The 19,808-nt window shown below is 37.7% G+C and overlaps 1 protein-coding gene across 14 annotated transcripts in view; it reads left to right on the top strand.

Moving 5' to 3' along the window:
• The window catches only part of pod1 (coronin), a 30,586-nt gene extending 13,611 nt beyond the window's left edge, over positions 1 to 16,975 (top strand). For 8 of the 14 annotated variants that reach the window (XM_073977971.1, XM_073977966.1, XM_073977965.1 and 5 more), the window contains 7 exons: positions 190 to 222; positions 292 to 467; positions 539 to 1,459; positions 3,019 to 3,364; positions 3,436 to 3,571; positions 16,267 to 16,379; positions 16,471 to 16,975. In XM_073977971.1, the coding sequence (XP_073834072.1) occupies positions 190 to 222; positions 292 to 467; positions 539 to 1,459; positions 3,019 to 3,364; positions 3,436 to 3,571; positions 16,267 to 16,379; positions 16,471 to 16,563 (1,818 nt within the window). In that variant the 3' untranslated portion in view covers positions 16,564 to 16,975. The remainder of the gene's footprint in view (positions 1 to 189; positions 223 to 291; positions 468 to 538; positions 1,460 to 3,018; positions 3,365 to 3,435; positions 3,572 to 16,266; positions 16,380 to 16,470) is intronic. The other 6 variants (XM_073977976.1, XM_073977969.1, XM_073977977.1 and 3 more) reach the window with 1 other exon arrangement.
• Positions 16,976 to 19,808: the final 2,833 nt, after the last annotated feature.

Below are 19,808 nucleotides of genomic sequence, written 5' to 3'. Positions count from 1 at the left end.
ACTGTTTACTGTTGTTGTTGTTATAACTAATCTTAATTAACTTAAAAATAATTGTTTCTAATCAAACAAATATATCTTCATTCTATCTCTTCTCTTTACACATATTAACCACAATACAAACTACTAACAAAAACGCTCTTTACTACCACAATTTTGCTCTCACACACTCGTTGCGTATGTTGTTAATAGTCTTCACTGGATGATGAAGATTCCAGCGACAAGGTTGTTATTGTGCTGCAAATTCTATTAAATGTTCCTTCGATACTAACCAATACCTTTATCTCTGCATAGATTTTTGAACAAAACCATTCCGAATCATCGGAAAATTCTACCGAAGGTGATGACAAGGCTGAATCGGAATTGCGTAGATTTTCACCAGCCCGCAATAGTATTGCCGAGAGGCGACGTTTGTATGAATTGCATTCAAAGAGCACCACAGAGGAGAGGCCCCAATCACCAGTGCCATTGTAGGTTCAAAGATTTTACATGTGTAAAAGACGCATCTCTTCATTGCTTTTTTTAATTTATTTTTATTTAGACGTCGTGAGTTATCTAAAGTTGATTCCACAAAATCTGGTTCGATTGACATCAAACGTACTTCCGTGCCAGAAGGTAAATTGCTGGAAGAGAAACGCCGCAATTTACCAGCCAAAGAAGTTTGTGATAATGGTTCAGCAGCAGGAGCAGCCATTAAGAAATCGGCAACAGAGGCGGCCATAACCACATCCACCAAACGAACTTCCACAGTATTTGGCAAAGTTTCCAAATTTCGTCATCTCAAAGGCACTCCAGGTCACAAATCTACACACATTGAAAATTTGCGCAATCTAAGCCGTCAAATACCCGGAGAATGTAATGGCTTCACGGCAAATCATGAACGTGTCGCCGTACCCCTATCCGGGCCCGGTGGTAAAATAGCCATTTTTGAATTAAGCAAACCAGGACGTTTACCCGATGGTGTTATACCCTCGTTGGTGAATGGTAACAATATCATGGACTTCCAATGGGATCCCTTTGATGCTAAACGTTTGGCTGTGGCTTGTGATGATGGTATGGTGAAATTTTGGCGCATACCCGAAGGTGGTCTGACCGAACCAACCAATACACCGGAACAGGAGTTGAATTCACATTTGGATAAAATATATTTTATTCGTTTCCATCCTTTGGCTCAGGATATTCTATTAACGGCTAGTTATGATATGACCATTAAATTGTGGCACATACCGACCATGGAAGAGAAATGTGTCCTGACAGGTCACACTGATCAAATATTTGATTTTGCCTGGAGTCCATGTGGCAAGTATGGTGCTACGGTCAGCAAGGATGGCAAAATACGCATATACAATCCGAGGAAGTCGGAAACACCGATACGTGAAGGTAACGGGCCAGTTGGTACGAGAGGTGCTCGTATTGTGTGGGCCTTGGATGGACAATATATTGTGTGCACAGGATTCGATAAGTAAGTGAAAAAACAATAGAAAAATGAATACAGATTTATTAGGTTTAAAAATTAATACTCTAATGCGGGGCATACACTATACTGCCAAACTGCACTGCCAAATGAACCCTTACCCAATGATTACACATGCAAGTAACTTACAGACAGTTGTGTATACATATTATAGTCGAAACTTCAATTTTTTCGAACTGACACTTGCATGTGTAGACGTTCGGAAAAAAATTGAAGTTACTTTCAAAGCACTTACATTGATTACTGACAAGAAAATTTTGTCGGCAGTGAGGTTGTTAGTTGGTGTGGCAATGAATATGTGTGAGTGTATTTGTGTTTTTCGAACTGCCACTTGCATGTGTAAACGGGGGGTTATGTACGTGTGTGATTGAATAGTGTGTGGCATTCCTTCAATCCATATTCCAAAAATGATGAATTTTCCTCCAAAACTCGATGTTGGGTTGAAGTTTTTCAATTTTTTTAATTTCCTCACAAATAATATTTGTTGTTTTCAAAAATTATTTGTTGGTTACTTGGAAAATAAACAAAATTCATCGGATTGAAAGGGGTTCATTTACAAAATCAAAACTATTTTGATTTCAATCCTGCCAAAACTACTCCCAAATACATTGACAAAAACTTCAAAATTTACTAATACTATTATGCCGGGCATACACTATGGGCATGCAGGACAGCATTTGTAATAGTATTAGTAAATTTTGAAGTTTTTGTCAATGTATTTGGGAGTAGTTTTGGCAGCATTGAAATCAAAATAGTTTTGATTTTGTAAATGAACCCCTTTCAATCCGATGAATTTTGTTTATTTTCCAAGTAACCAACAAATAATTTTTGAAAACAACAAATATTATTTGTGAGGAAATTAAAAAAATTGAAAAACTTCAACCCAACATCGAGTTTTGGAGGAAAATTCATCATTTTTGGAATATGGATTGAAGGAATGCCACACACTATTCAATCACACACGTACACAAGGGTTCATTTGGCAGTGCAGTTTGGCAGTATAGTGTATGCCCCGCATTACAAATGCTGTCGTGCATGCCCATAGTGTATGCCCCGCATTAAAGGAAAGGATTTCTCGCAAAGGTCGGATGTAAAAAATAAAAAGCTGTCATAATATTCTTTTCGACCTTTTTATTTCTTATTTTAATTTTCATGACTTTGCCTTATTGGGCTTTAAAGTCTTTGTTTTTAATGAAAATTGAAGATAATTTTATTTCATTTTTTTATCCGACGTTTCGTTGGTGTTTTTAGTCGTGTTTCACCTTTATTTGTAAATTTTTATACTGATATATGATAAAAACTTGACGAAAGGTTATATATTTAATAAATTATCCCTGAAGATGTTGGGAAACACCAACGAAACGTCGGAAAAAATGAAATAAAATAATCTTTATTTTTCAAAGCCCAATAAGAGAAACTCTTGGAAATTAAAATAAAAACCTGTCCTTTGTTCTTTAAAAAAAATGAATTAAGTTTGAAAATTATCTTAAGCTTCTTTAAAAGGTTTTCATATTAAACCCAAATGTTTCCTTCCATTTCCCCCCCAGGGTCTCTGAACGTCAAATCAGTGTCTACAAGGCGGACAGTTTGAATGCTCCTCTCAACACTGCAAGTTTGGATGTGTCACCATCCATACTTATTCCCTTCTATGATGAGGATAGTTCAACTCTATTTGTCACCGGCAAAGGTGATTCAACCATATATTGCTATGAAATCACGGACGAAGAACCCTATATCTGTCCGCTATCACATCATCGTTGTACATCGTTGCATCAGGGACTAAGTTTCCTCACTAAGAATCATTGTGATGTGGCAAGTGTTGAATTTTGTAAAGCATATCGTTTAACAAATACAACCATTGAACCATTGAGTTTTACAGTGCCAAGAATTAAGGTGAGTTGTTTTAAATTTCCTTCTGAATGGTTTCAATTCTAATGTGAAATCCTATCTCTTTTTTTTTGCAGAGTGAATTATTCCAAGATGATCTTTTCCCACCAACACGTGTCACTTGGTTACCCACAATGACTGCCGAAGAATGGTTCTTGTCCAACGATAAGAAACCGAAGAAGATTAGTTTACAACCAGAAGGCATGGATACATGTAAGTATGGAGACGATTTCTTGTCGAAATAAGTTTGTTGGTTCATAGCTAATAGGCAAGGGAGAATTTAGAAATCATCGGGTAACTGAGATAATTTTCCGTTACATCATCACAACGCTCGCTACATATACATATGTCTACTGAATGAAACCCGAAATTAAACCAAATTTACCAGCAGAAGGACATCGTCGTACGAACTCTGAAGACCCAAAAGTTAGGGAATTTGCTTTTGAGGTTGACAGGCTGGAAAGCGAGGACAAGTGGTTAGACGCAATGTAACATTGGTACTCGAGAACGGTTAAATCATCCTCGAGTCAGAAAATCCGAAAATAAATATTAATAATAAAGAAGGATTACTTTCAACGGCGCGTAGTTTTGCGCCCAGAGAGTGACATAAGGGTGTGCACCGAGGAGGCACCACCACAATTTCTCCCACGACAGCGGGTTCTTTCGTACCGGATTCACCCGAAACCATAGTGTTTCGGCCCAGCATCAAACCTATGCTTCTACGTAGGTTTTTATGCTGCTACAACAACAACAACAACAACAACCACAATGTACAATGAGCGATTTGCAGATATAATTCGAAACGCGAAAAAAGGAGGAAATTATTCCGGAGCTCTGATAATGATTGGTATGGAGCTCCTGAGATATCGTATTACAACTCAATTAGGGATTTGGCATTTAGACAATATTTGCATACAAGAAGTGTAGCGGACTGGAAGAGTTTTTGCAAAGCAAGGAATAAGGCAAAATCTGTGGTCAGGAAGGCAAGATTTTTAGCTCATTCGTTGCTGTTTGAGGATCAACGGAGTAGTAAGGAGTTGTGGAGTGTTCTTAAATCCAATGTATTCTCCTCGGATAAATCTTACGAGTTTGCCGGAAGTGTTGATGACTTGAATGCTAATTTTGCTTTGAACCAGCTTGTTGGTCCGAGCGTCTTAAGTGACTTGAGTGGTGTAGTTTTCAGCGAAAGTGGTTTCTCTTTTCGGCGCGTGGATTATTCGGAGCTGGAGAGCGCGTTTGCTGCGATTAAATCCAATGCGGCTGGGTTGGATGGGTATTGTCTTAAGTTTTTAAAGATTGTGATGCCTTTACTTTGTTCACATTTCCTTCAATTGGTGAACACTATATTAACCACATCTGTCTTTCCTGTTGGCTGGAAATTGGCTAAGATTGTTCCTGTGAAGAAGAAGAATGTTCCTGGTTCGTTGCAGGAATTTCGCCCTATTTCTATTTTGCCAATCTGCTCCAAGGTCGTTGAGCATATTTTGAAGGCGCAGATAACGTCGCATTTGCAGGAGAATAGATTGCTGAATGATGTCCAGTGTGGGTTCAGGAGGAATAGGAGTACCGCGTCTTTCTTGTTGGGGCTCACCGACTCAATTCGTTCCAGTTTCGGTGGTACCAAGGGCTGTGTACTGTTATCGCTTGACTTGGAGAAGGCGTTCGATAGGGTTGACCATATTAAGGTGGTGTATAAATTACATTCCTTGTATGGGTTTTCGCGTAGTGCGTGCGCTCTGATGCTGTCCTACCTTTTAGGTAGGAGCCAAATGGTCTGTGCTGACAACAGATATAGTTCGGTCTTGTCGGTCAGAAGTGGTGTGCCGCAGGGTTCGGTTTTGGGGCCGCTTCTCTTCATCCTTTTTTTGAATGACCTTTTTCCAGTATTGCAGTTTTGGTGCGAACCTTATGCATTTGCTGATGATGTCCAACTGCTTTTTAAAGGTGATTGTCGCTACGCGTCTGTGCTTCAGTCTAGGATTGATTGTGCGATGCGGGCGTTGTATGGTTGGATGATCCATAGTTCTCTCTCCGTTAATACGTCCAAGACAAAGGCGTTGTTTTTCGCGTCGTTTCCTGATTGCTGTGTGACTGTCGTTTACAATAATGCGAGAATTGATTTTGTTTCGGAGTTGTTGTGCCTGGGTGTTCTGCTTGATGACAAACTTTGCTTCTCCAGTCATGTTAATATGGTTATATCCCGGGTTAATATTTCTCTGCGTTCGCTTTATGCCACGGATTTGGCCCTGCCGTTTTTTGTTAGGAAGCGTTTGGCTCATGCCTTGGTTTTGCCAGTGTTCCTATACTGTATTGAGGTGTATACTGGTACTTCTTCGGGTAACCTGCATCTGATTCTTATAGCAATCAACAGAGTTTTGCGGTTTGTATTCAGGCTGAATCCCCGTGCTCATATGGAACCTTATGTTGTTAGGTTTTTTGGCTGTTCTTTTCAGTCCTACATTGATTCGCGTTTGCTTCTGAGTTTTTTTAAAGTTCTGAAGTTTCAATGTCCCTTATTTTTAGTAAACGGATTTGTGTTTGGCTCGTTATCTAGGCGCAACCAAATTCAAATCCCAGTTGTACACCATCTGATGGATGTTTCGTTCCTGGTTCGTGTGGCACGGTTGTACAACATGCTTCCCACTGAACTCAAGATTTTTAGCATTTCCCCTAGCACATTCTATAAACGACTTATTCACCATTTCACAAGCCCTGCTTAAATGCATATTTTGTGTATTTGTGTTCTATAGTATGCTTCAGTTTGCATTTATTGATGAACGTAGGAATGTTTTTTTATAGCGAGTTTTTTGATCTCAGAATGATTGTAGTATTTCCCTTATTTACTTACTTACCTCGGACATGCTGAATGTGTCCTTTTGTTAGAGTAGTACCTCACTGTGTGATGCATTGTGTTTTTCATTTATGATATACGCGTTTAATTTTAATTTTTTAGTAATTAATAGTACTGTAGGAAGAGAGAAAATTAGGCCTACCACAACATAACAAACAACCCCCACAAGTTAGTGTTAGAGAAGCATTCAAACCGTGCAGACGTGCAAGCGAAGAAGTCTAACCGAGTAGACGTGTATTCAACGACGCGCAATCGCAACGACGGGCGAGAGCAAATCATAAACTCCATTCGATTCATTTTATTTACTACATTAATCAATTCATTCTATTACATACTCCATTTAATATCATTTTATTAACATTCAATAAACTCATTACTTTTAAATTGTTTAATCTTAATAAACAAAACTCTTTCAATCCATCTTGTGAACGGATAAGTATAATCCAACAGGGATTCTGCAAAGATTCCCATAAATTTGGTGGCTCAACGAATGTAAAGTGAAAATCTCAACCCGAATGTAAAGTGAAAATCTCAACCCGAATGTAAAGTGAAAATCTCAACCCGAATGTAAAGTGAAAATCTCAACCCGAATGTAAAGTGAAAATCTCAACCCGAATGTAAAGTGAAAATTACAACCCGAATGTAAAGTTAATAAACTCGACGAAATAATAAAAAGTGAACATTGCAAACTGCAAACTCGACATAAAAAAACAGAAATTCTAGATCATTTTGCTAAAAAGAAAAGAAACGTGTAAAAGTAAAATTGTTAACCGTCAAAATGCCTATGCTCGGAGATTTTGCATTGGTGAGAAACAATTTGGCGACGGCGAAAAAAACGACAGTTACTATGCTTCATCAATTTGTTTTTGAGAACGAAGGAGACAGAGGTAATCGTAAACGCCTGCGAAGTTTTGAAGGTTTCTCTTTTGGTGAAGACGACGAGGAGCAATACAACAACAAATCAGAATATGTGAAGACGCACATGAAAACATCAGACCTTATTTCTATTTGCTGTTTGTTAGGAATCGACTATGACGTAGACGATTTGTTTCAACATGTGTTTGCAAATTTGAAAAAGGGGATGTTGCTGACGACCGCTGATGTTGCTCAGGGTGATGACGACGACGTCACCGACGATGAGGAGAACGAAGAGAATGAAACCGATGAAGAACAAAATTCGGCTAGCAACGACGAAAACGATCAAACCATAGTCAACACTCAAAACAAATTAGAACTTTTACAAGACAACGACAATGATAGTGATGATGATGAGGTTCCTGCTCAAACACATCATAATGAAGTTAACTTGTGCGCCTCACGATATGCACTGAAATATGAAGATAATGTGACGAAGAATAAAAACACATACAACAATAAGAAAATATACGAGAAAAATAATAACGAAGTTAACTCCGCGATTAAACAGAAAAAACGACTTAATAATAATCAAAACAAAACAAGTAACGATGAACATTTGATGAAACAACAGTGTGACCTAGTTAACGTAAATGTACCAAGATTTTCCATGAGTTTTCGAGACATAGAAGATTCAATGCGATTGTTTGATGGATCTGGCACATTGTCAATTCAATCATGGCTCGAAGAATTTGAAGAAATGGCTAGTGTTATGTATTGGGATGATTTCCAGAAATTTGTATTCGCGAAAAAATCATTGACGGGATTAGCTAAATTATTTATTTCAAGCGAAAGAGGAATCACAACATGGAACAAATTAAAAAAGGCCCTTTTGTGCGAATTTGGATCATCCATGAACAGTGCTCAATTACATAAACTACTCACTGAGAGAAAAATGAATAAAAACGAAAGTGTGCATGAATATTTCCTACATATGAAAGAATTAGCATCTCGTGGTTCTATAGAGGACAGTGCTTTAATTCAATATTGTATCGACGGTATTAAAGACTCTATTTCGAACAAAGCAATTTTATACGGTGCGCGTAATCTAACAGAATTTAAAGAAAAACTTAAGTGTTATGAAACAATGTGGTTTAAATTCAGAAACAATAACGATACGAAACACTCTGGCGATAAATCTAATGTTAAAAGTGACAAAAACATGTTATGCTTTAATTGTGGAAATAAAGGACACTCGTCGAAATACTGTAAGGACAAAGGAAAAGGACTAAAGTGTTTTAATTGTGACAAATTCGGACACATATCAAAAGATTGCCCTTTGAAAAGTGAAAAGACAAATGTACGATTAATTGCAGATGATATAATGAGAAAAAATGTTAAATTTCGTGAAGACATTCAAATACTTGCATTATTCGATACAGGTAGTAAATTCAATATAGTTTCCGAAAATCTATATAATCGATTGGGCAAACCGAAACTTTTGAAATCAAACTTTCATTTAGTCGGATTCGGTAAAAACGCGAACGCGAATAAAGTTAAACCTTTAGGAAACTTTAACCATGAAGTGCAAATAGACCATGAACAATATGATTTGACATTCCATGTAGTACCCAATTCTTCAACCGACGTCGAGGTAATTTTAGGAAAAGAATTTTGCAGATTTGCTGAAATAAGTATTACAGCTGATGGCGTGAAAATCAAAAAGGTAAATGATTCAGTATCTGATGAGACTCATAGTATTATGAAAATGGACGTTTGTACCGACGACGAACACCACATCAATATAGATCCTAAAGCTAGCGAAGATTCAATCCTGAAAGTGAAGAATATGATCCAGAATTACAAACCTCAGAAGATCAAAACGACGAATGTAGAAATGCGTATTACCCTGACTGACGACAATCCGATATATTGTACACCACGAAGACTTCCCTTGAAAGAGAAAATAATAGTTGACGAACAAGTAGATAAATGGCTTGAAGAAGGTATCATTGAACCATCGGAATCGGAATTTTGTAGTCCAATTGTTTTAGTCAAGAAGAAAGACTCTACACACAGACTTTGCGTGGATTATAGAAAGATAAACAAAGTCATCGTTAAAGATCATTTTCCACTGCCATTGATAGAAGACCAGCTCGATAGACTTCAAGGAGCGACGATATTTAGTACCATAGATTTACGCAACGGTTTTTTTCATGTCAATGTCAACAGCGATAGTCGGAAATATACATCTTTTGTTACCCATAACGGACAATTCCAATTTCTTAAAGTACCTTTTGGACTAAGTAACTCACCTGCCGTTTTTCAGCGACATGTAAATGCTATATTTAGAGACTTAACGCGAGAAGGTGTAGCGTTACCTTACGTTGATGACGTTATAGTTCCAGCGAAGACCGAAGAAGAAGCTGTATCAAATTTAGAAAGAGTTCTAGATACATGCAGAGATTATGGATTAGACATCAACATTAAGAAATGTCATTTTCTACAACGACGAATCCAGTTTCTTGGTAACATAATAGAGAATCAACAGATTTCACCAACACCAGAAAAGATCAAAGCTATGGCGAAGTATCCGCAACCGAAAGATATTAAACAAGTAGAAAGGTTTCTTGGATTAGCGGGATATTTTAGAAAGTTTATACCAGATTTCGCGTTGATAGCAAAACCTTTAACCGACTTAAAGAAGAAAAATGCTCTGTTTAGATTCGACGCTGAACAGATAACAGCTTTCAACAAACTTAGACAGATTTTATGCGACGTACCTGTTTTAAGGATTTTTAACCCGAATTATGAGACTGAAGTTCATACAGACGCTTCAATAGATGGATACGGGGCTGTGCTTTTACAAAAGTCACCAGATGACAATTTACTTCATCCAGTCTATTACATGAGTCATAAAACCAGCGACGCCGAGAGGAAATACACCAGCTACGAACTAGAAGTGCTAGCAATCATACAAGCTTTGAAAAAATTTAGAGTTTACCTGATCGGAATACGTTTTAAAATAGTCACTGATTGCAATGCCTTTGCGAAGACGTTAGATAAAAAGGATTTGTGTACCAGAGTAGCACGTTGGGTATTATTCCTGCAAGAATATGATTATGTTATAGAACATCGTCCCGGAACACAGATGAGACATGTCGACGCTTTAAGCAGACAACCGATTATGATAATCAACGAACAGAATTTGACGTCGAAGATAAGTCGCTTACAGATACAAGACGAAGATCTAAACACCATTCGAGAAATTTTGAAAGATAAGCCAGACTATAAAGATTACTTCATAAAAGGAGACATTTTGTACAAACTGGTTGATGATAACGAACTGATAGTTGTACCGAAAGGAATGCGTAGTGAAATTATTAGGACTGCTCATGAGAAAGGACACTTCTCCGTAAAGAAAACCAAAGAGATAATTGCAAAAGAGTATTTCATTCCGCAATTAGAAGAGAGAATCCAGAAACAGATATCGAACTGTATCCCTTGCGTTATTTTGAATAGAAAGCGTGGTAAGCAAGAAGGCGAATTAAATCCGATACCTAAAGACGATACACCGCTACACACGTACCACATAGATTTTCTTGGACCTCTTCAATCAACAAGTAAACTTTACAACCATATTTTTGCCGTTATCGATAGTTTTACCAAATTTTGTTGGCTGTATCCCACAAAAACGACTTCTGCCAAAGACGCTATTTCCAGACTTTCAACACAAAGTACTATTTTTGGTAATCCTGCGAGAATTATATCAGATCGAGGATCGGCTCTTACGAGTGATGAATTCAAGACGTATTGTGAAGACGAGAATATCGTTCATATCAAGATAACTACAGGACTTCCTCGTGCAAATGGTCAAATCGAAAGATTGAACAGCATCATAGTATCCGTACTATCAAAATTAAGTATTGACGATCCAGCTAAATGGTATAAGCATGTTAGTGCAGTACAACAACTTATAAACTCGACGTACCAGCGAAGTGTAGATACAACACCATTTCAAATGCTAATTGGAACGAAGATGAGAAGCAAAGAAGACTTACATTTGAAAGAACTACTCGATCAAGAACTTATTGCTATTTACGACGAACAAAGAGAATCCATAAGAAATTCTGCAAAGCAACAAATTCTTGCCGTACAGGAGGAAAATAGGCGTGTTTTCAACAAGAAACGTAAACCAGCGAACCAGTACAACGAGAACGACGTGGTAGCAATTAAACGAACCCAGCTTGGTGGAGGACTCAAGCTCAAACCAAAATATTTAGGACCATACAAGATTGTTAAAGTTAAATCAAACAACACTTACGACGTAATCAAAATTGGTAGCAGTGAAGGACCGAGATATACCACAACTTGCGCCGAATACATGAAACCATGGCCCGATAACCTAAGTGATGACGACATACCTGATTGCAGGATGGCCGAGTTGTAGGAAGAGAGAAAATTAGGCCTACCACAACATAACAAACAACCCCCACAAGTTAGTGTTAGAGAAGCATTCAAACCGTGCAGACGTGCAAGCGAAGAAGTCTAACCGAGTAGACGTGTATTCAACGACGCGCAATCGCAACGACGGGCGAGAGCAAATCATAAACTCCATTCGATTCATTTTATTTACTACATTAATCAATTCATTCTATTACATACTCCATTTAATATCATTTTATTAACATTCAATAAACTCATTACTTTTAAATTGTTTAATCTTAATAAACAAAACTCTTTCAATCCATCTTGTGAACGGATAAGTATAATCCAACAGGGATACTGCAAAGATTCCCATAGTACTTTAAGTTTTTTTCTCTTCATTATGTTACTATTGTATTTATTTTGGACGTTTGTCCTTTTGTTGGAGTAGTGAGTCACTGGTTTAAGCATTTTGTATTTCATTAATTGGCCTGTTGGCTTTGTTATACATGTTAAATTGAATAAATAAATAAATAAATAAATAAAGCGTTGGGCCCTCACAGAATCTTAGTTCTGGTTCTTAAGCAACAGGATGAACCTGGAGTTGGGTATTTAACAAGTGTATTGAATCTATCGTTATCCACCCACATTGCACCAGAAGCCTGAAAAGTGGGCAGAATAGTCTCGCTGATTTCCCTGTGTCACCAGTGGCGAAGATTATCACCCATGATAATCAGCCCAATCATGAACAACAACTCGCCGTGAGTTTTCTCACTTTCTCTCTTAAGTTGAAGCGGCAGAAAGGCAAAACTCACCGGGAGTGTACATTCATGATCGCCCTGGTTAAGTTGTTTCCCAGTTGCTCAACATCAGCATGGATGTTCGATCGATAACGTCAACCATCTTAAGAGAAGATATCCCTCCAGTCGTGTTTGCTGAATTGAGAAATAAGAAGTCCTGTAGATTGAAACACGGAGTTTCCGAAGGAAGGAATTCCACACATTCAAGACGGCATAGATATCGTAATATATGCGTATGAATATACGATCTTGGCGTCGGGTCCTATCGTCGAGGAAATATGTGATGGGTTTAATCCACACACCGGGGGAGAGCAATCTTGAAGCGATGTGGGGCTTAAGATCGCAATTTTCTTCTTGACCAGGCAGTGCACTTCAAGTGTACTGCCTGGGAAATAGAAGTTTGCGTACGACCAAAGGTTATCCCAGGTTTCGATCTCCTATCTCAAAAGAGATCCCCTAACACAGGGGAGTCAAGCGACCTCGTGCCCATCGGTGTTCTACGGTTTGCAGTTAGGGTACCAACTGTATTTGAACGGAGCCTCGTGGATACCTGGGCACATCCACGAGTAACTAGTGCCCTAGTTATGGTAAGGAGGGATATGCCATGGGTGTCCTCAACTCCCCCAATAAACATTTTCTCTATGGATAATATTACAAATAAAACTAAAAACCCCACAACAACAAAAACAATTTCACCCTCGATATCGACCCTAGCTACGACAATGGACAACGCCGCACCAAGTGCGACTATGGAACGACCACAAAAATCCCTGGGCGCGGACAAGACCCTGACGACCTCGACAATGGACAAAATTAGTCAAAATATCCTCAAGCAGAACAGGGAATTGCTCGATCTCCTGGGGCAGAGAGAGACCCACAGATTGAGTCGGGAGAGTCCCCCCCCCCTGGAACTGGGAAGACGAATGAAGAGATGGATGTTACAGTCATCCCATCCCGGACATCCCAGGGAGCACTCTCTTCAGTAAAAGGGGGGATCTCTAACCTCACCCTAGTGAGTCCAACTCCCCTGGGGGATAGTTCATCGGTTGGAACCGATAGACTTTCTTTCCCGAGGCAAGACGCCATGGAGGGATAAGTCGTACTGGAGGAAGTGACACCCTCCACTATGACCTCAACAAACATGGGCAGTAAGGCCAAGGAAAAGAAGGATTGGCATGAATATAAAAGAGTTGCCAAATATTGCAACAAATTCGATGACAAAGCCCTCCTAACTGAGGTTAGTCAAGATGAATTCCGATTAATCGGTGTGAGGCTTCGAATTGCGAGGAGACTTCAGCGTAAGTACTCTCACATGGAGAAGATCCCCATTCTGGTTTATCAGATTCCGACTCCTGCAACGACTGCACACTCCAACCCAACGGCTGGTAAGAGTGCAGTGGTTCCAGAGAAACAACTAAACTCGGAAGTGTCAGGCAGCTCGAACTCCTTGCGGACAGCAGCGGTGACTGCGGCGGAGACGAGCAGAAGGATGCCTCCGGCCCCGAAGACATCACAACGATCGTTACCCACAAAGGTAACACCCGTCTCGATGTCAGAGCGGAAAAAGGGACAGTCACGGACAAAACAGATACACAAGGCGACAGCTAGTGGATCCGTTCTGCCGGTGACTGCCCCCGCAGCTGTCGGGGTAAATAGGAGTGAGTGGTGACTGCTTGGGAGCCTCGACGATGAAGAGTTCTGGTAAACAGGACACTGCGAAGGGAAGATTTTTATCATCTGAAGAGAGCGGACCAAAGATATAAACGATAACCTCTAGACAAAGGTCAGACAAAGTGTTCTCTTTTACTCTCAGTGAACATAAAATACACTGACATCTACGCTCACTGAGAGCAAAGTGCGCTCATTGTCTGACCCTGCTTTTGATCAACAAGCCCATAATGGTTGGCTTGAATACATTCATACTGATGCAGTTGCGCAGACAGTTCAGAGGTAAAGTGTGAGTGCCGACCTCATCCATCGCTGCAAAACAACGTCAGCTTCCAAAACAAACATCAGCTGTTTTAGCCGAATTAAGATTCGCACGATGCAGTCGCCTCATTTATTATTGTACTCGAATCGGCAGCTCGGCACCCAACGTATGTCTTGCTTGTAGATTGGGACTTACCACACGCCGTATTTGTTTAACTAACCGGTTAAAACCCACTCAGCTGTCTCCTGATTATCTATGTCCAGTCCAGATTGCAGGATCATATCAGCTTTAGATCCGGAATCGTAGCGTAAGTTCTATGTAGGGGTTGAAATAATATCGGAACGGAATGTGGAGCAAAATCGGATCGAACTTTCCTCTGTCTCCTGATTCTTTATAGAGACATCATCCAAGTGTAGGTTGTAGAATTTTTTTTAAATCTGGACTCCAGATAAATGAAAAAAAAGATACGATCGTTGATAGAACAGCAACAGAACACCTATTTCCTTGTCTTGCTAGACCCAAAGACTGGCGCCATGTGGATCTCCGAATGGGACCTGTGGAAGTTGCGCGCCTTCTACCGCTTCATATCTGCTATATATCGGCACGAATTTCGAATGCGAAATCGTCACGAAAGTTGTATGCAGGGTTTGAGCAAACTCGGATCGAATTCGCCCAGAAATGTGAAGAAATTCCATTGGGATATTTGAAGGGAAATTTATTTCCAACATGTCGCTCCGAATTCAGAACGAAAACTAAACGAAATCGCTACAGATCTATGGTTCTATGGTCTGAAGCGATTTTTATCTCGAAACAGTTGTTGTAGCCCCTAAGGAGTTTCCACGTATGTATGTGGGTGGGAGAAAGAAAGTATAGAAAAGAAATATGTAAGAAGAAAATCTGAAAATTAGAGAAAGTGACATTTTACTATTCCACATTCAATCCAAGGAAGATTGCTGCCTGGATTGGATGTGTCCATAGTGCCTCAGGTGTCAGATCCGTAGTGTTTTGCGGACACGCGAAAAGATGCCTTGTCGTGTGGAGGGAGCTGTCACACTTGGGGCATAGATCTGAGATCTCGGGATTGATTTGGCAAAGGTAGCTGTTGAGGAACCTCGGGAGTCCCGACCTGAGCTGCGATAGGGTGCAACTCGTGTCTCTAGGCAGGTTTCTCTCTTCATCATTAACGGGTGGGGGGTCTACCTCCGAGTACCACACTGAAGGAATATGAGTTTATGGACTCCTGAACAACGTTAGTGTGTATTTGTTTGCAGGCTTCTTGAATTGTTTTCTCGCTTATTGGGTCCAGTTTGGGCAGAGTGTTTTTGTTCTTGCGAAAGTCGTGCCTTATTTGGATTTGTCTCTCGGAGGGGGGGGGGGGTTCATGTATGTGGTGTGGTTGGGATGATTGGGGGAGGTACATTTCAATTGATGGTGTTTCGTTAGAAGGGTGGAATGCCTTCTGACATTTAACATCTTGCATTCATAGTGCAGATGTTCTTCAGGGGTTTTAGAATGGCACCCTGTTGCAATTCTTAGTGCCGAGTTTCGCACAGTCTGCAAGTTATTCCACTGAGTATCGCTTGTGGATGGGGTCCAGACTGGTGTAGCGTAGTCAAGAAGTGGGCGCCCTATGGCTTTATAGGTTGCCACTATGGTTTCTTTGTCTTTGCCCCACGTGCTGCCTGAAAGAGCTTTGAGGATCTTGTTTCGTCCTCGGGTTTTATTTTCTGTAAGCTCAGCTTGCTTGCTGAATTGGTATGTGTTGTCAAAAGTCTTTGGGTTTTTGACAGTTAGAATGTTTTCCTCATTTATGTGTATATTGAGGTTTGTGTTCACTTGTCGTAAAGAGTGTGGCTGAAGATTTGGGAGTGACAACTCTAGGTTCCTGTTTTTAAAAAAGTTTGACAGTCTAGGGAGGTATTGGTTGAGGTTATCCTCTATTGTTATCACTACTCGAAACAGTTGGCATCCCTGGTTTCATCACCTCACACACTTCCCATAATAAAATTATAATGATCTATTTTACTATTTTGTTTTCTCTTTTCAGTGTCCTCCATACAACCTGTGGTTAGTCAACAAACTAAACGTGCCGAAAACGTTACAACTTCAAATGATCAGTTCATAAATAAATTTGATACTGATAGAATTAAGCAAAAAGAGGTAAGGACTCACTCTTACTAATTTCAAAATAAATAAACGACGCCAACATAAGTTATCATATCGACTAAATACCCCACAAATTTATTTTTAGATACAAAAATCGGTTAGTGCACGCATGGAATACAACACCAAATTGGAACAGGATGATATGGAAGGTGTTGATGAGAATGAATGGCAAGAATAAGTTTTCTTTCTTTTTATAACAAAAAAAAACACGAAGTCTTTTTAGTAAACCCCTTTAGATTAAGGTACTTGTTTATATGAAAATTAAAATTATGATCTCCTCTCCACCCCCACCTAAGATCCTTTAAGAACAAGGGTAGCACACCCAAAAAAGAAAACTCCTCCTTTATACTAACCATTATCCATGTTTCAGTGTTTTTGCTTAAGCCAAGACAAGATAAACTGTAATAAGTGTAAGATTTTTTTTGCTTTGATATAATTTATGGCATATTTATTTCTCTTTCTCTCTCTTAACACATCTCAATCTGTATCTCTTTGGGGATTCTCTGTCCAGCCATGACAATTTTTAAGTTTTAAAGAAAAATTTAAGAGAACCTAACTATTTTACAACAACACTTGAAAAAAAACAAAAATTTGTTTAATACACAACTTTAGATTTAATTTACAACTTTTTCCCCCCCAAAAATAACAAAGAAAAAACATCAAACTCCTTTATAAAAAAAAAAACAAATATATTTTTGTGTCTAGTCTATAGTATTTTATGTTATATTGTATTTTTTGCTCTGTTATATAACTAGCAACTGTCTCTCTCTCTCTAACCATCAAATGTTTCCTATCCTACTTAACTTTTGTATTCTTCTTTTTTACATTCGAAAAAAGACACCATATTCCTTTAAATAAGTATTCTGTTTATATACAAAACTATTTGTAAATGAAATCAACTCCATTCCTTATATTTGATATTCCACACACAGATAAGCTAAAGAAATATATATATATATAGTCGAATACAGTTATAAGAATTATGAACCAAGTTGGAATTTTATTGATGGGGAACGCTATTGGTTATCGCCGGCGTATAAAAGGTGTTTTTTATACAATTTCATATTTTTATACAAAACCTAGGCATATAACTGAAGCTGATACTGTTATATAAATTATCTAATTAGGCGACTTTTCTATATACATTTTAAGAATCGGAAACCGCATTGAAAATGTTTATGACATTAACAAACAATTTAGAAATTATTTTCTTATAACACAATTCGACTATATCATCACCAAAACATTCACATGACGACGACTTTGCTCTCTAGCTTTGGCCCATTTTTTAAGAGGGAACAAGTCCTTACAATATAGACTGATAAAAAACAAAACAACCATTAGAAAAATAAATTAACAAAAAAGAAAAACAATCTCCTCTGACCAAACAATCAATAAAATAACAGAACTTTTCAAATTTTACTTCCAATCTAATTCGGTAAAAAGATAAGGAAAACAAAAGACTTGAAATCAACTAATTGCCATATTATGAAGACATAATAACAAAAAATTAAATTTAAAATAATGTTTTTTTTTACAAAATATCTCAAGAAAACGTAGATTTTTCTAAATATATGGAAACACCAACAAGCTACAACACCACACCCCCCTCCACATCAAAAGAATAAAATCAACACACTTACACAAACATGCATAACAAACAACAGATATTAACTAACCATTATTATTTGTTCTTCAATCAATAAATATAACAATTTATAAATACACATTATCAATATCAAAACAAAAAACTCAATACAGATTAAAAAATAACAATTCTCAAATTAACAATAATAAACATTTGATATTCGGAGTTTTTTTCCATTGGGCTCAAATACATAATTTTATTTTCCAAAAAAAAAAAAAAGGAATACACAAATTGTATTAGTTAAATATTTAGAGCTTTCGTTTTATTTATACAGTATTGAAACATTTGTATTTACTAAATTTTTTTGATATTATTATTTTCAAAATTAACAAAGTTTAGAAACGAAAAGGTAAAATCACGATAACACCAGCATTTCTAATTTTTAAATTAAATAATAATTAATGCAAAGGAAAAATAACGATAACAACAACAAAAAGTATAATATTTAAAATACATATGTAATAACATTTATATTTACAATAACATTTATATCTATTTATACATATACAAGATGATCCAGTAATTATAACAGAAAAATTACAACAAAAATAAAGTAAAAAATAAATAATTCAAAATTGTGTTTTAATGTTTTTACGTAAAAAAAATACATTTTCTAGGGGTTATATAACCCCCCGTTTACACATGCAAGTGACAGTTCGAAAAATACCAATACACTCACACATATTCACTGCCACACAAACTAACAACCCCACTTCCGACAAAATTTCCTTGTCAGTAATCAATGTAAGTGCTTTGAAAGTAACTTCAATTTTTTTCCAAACGTTTACACATGCAAGTGTCAGTTTGAAAAAATTGAAGTTTCGACTATAATATGTATACACAACTGTCTGCAAGTTACTTGCATGTTTAATCCTTGGGTAAGTATTTTTTCCGAACATAGGCCCGTTTTTACAACCTTTCGGTAGTTAAATGTTGATCGGTATCGGACAAATGACACATTTCATATTCTTACAAGTTTGCTTTAAGAATAATTGACAGATAAGTTAAAAGGAGTTTTGTGTGCCTTTTAAAATTGAAAGTGCACCCGAGAGAATGCTGCACCAAAAACAAGAAAACATTTATAACAAATTCAAATCAACAAATCAGGGGCCTAGTTACGTGATTCGATTCGATCGAGAATTTGCTCGTGAATAAGTTTTCGAAAAACGGCATGACAAGTCTCGACCGAAAACGTTCAAGCAATAGCTCTGTTCCTTTTCGTGCAAGAATCTTCTCGGACACCATACCATTCAAATGGGAGCAGTTTACAACTTCTACTACTTTTGCCGGTTTTACCATTTTCAAAAGTAAAGGAACAGACCGAATGTTATCGATTTTTTTGGATAGTAACCGGTAATCGAACTTTGGAAACCGCTATGTCCTTTAATGTCATGTTCACACGAGCGTTTCAATTACGTTGTTCGCCTGTCGAACGACGTACACGAATTAACCCGTTTCCACGACACCATTCGTAATTAACAGAAACATAAACAAAATTTCCTTCATTTTTGTTTCCTTGTTTTCACGAAAATTTGAACCGAAAACACATAAAATATACATTAAATGAATAGGAAAAGCAATATATTTTTCTTCAAATGCATCTTCTATATTTAACTACACACATTTCATTCATATTTTTCATAAATTCTGAATAATTTTGTATTTTCAATATATTTTTATATGTTTCTATTTTCAAAATTAAAGAGAGAGAGAGAGAGAGACATGTCAAAACAATGTTTGTGTATACAGACTTTCAGTAATTTGTTTCCTTTTTG

Source organism: Musca autumnalis, unplaced genomic scaffold, assembly GCF_047663935.1.
Source record: "Musca autumnalis isolate F117 unplaced genomic scaffold, ASM4766393v1 scaffold_3, whole genome shotgun sequence".
NCBI classification, from domain to species: Eukaryota; Metazoa; Arthropoda; class Insecta; order Diptera; family Muscidae; genus Musca; species Musca autumnalis.
The sequence above is the reverse complement of the archived record's forward strand: the minus strand, read 5'-3'. Positions and strand labels throughout refer to the sequence as shown.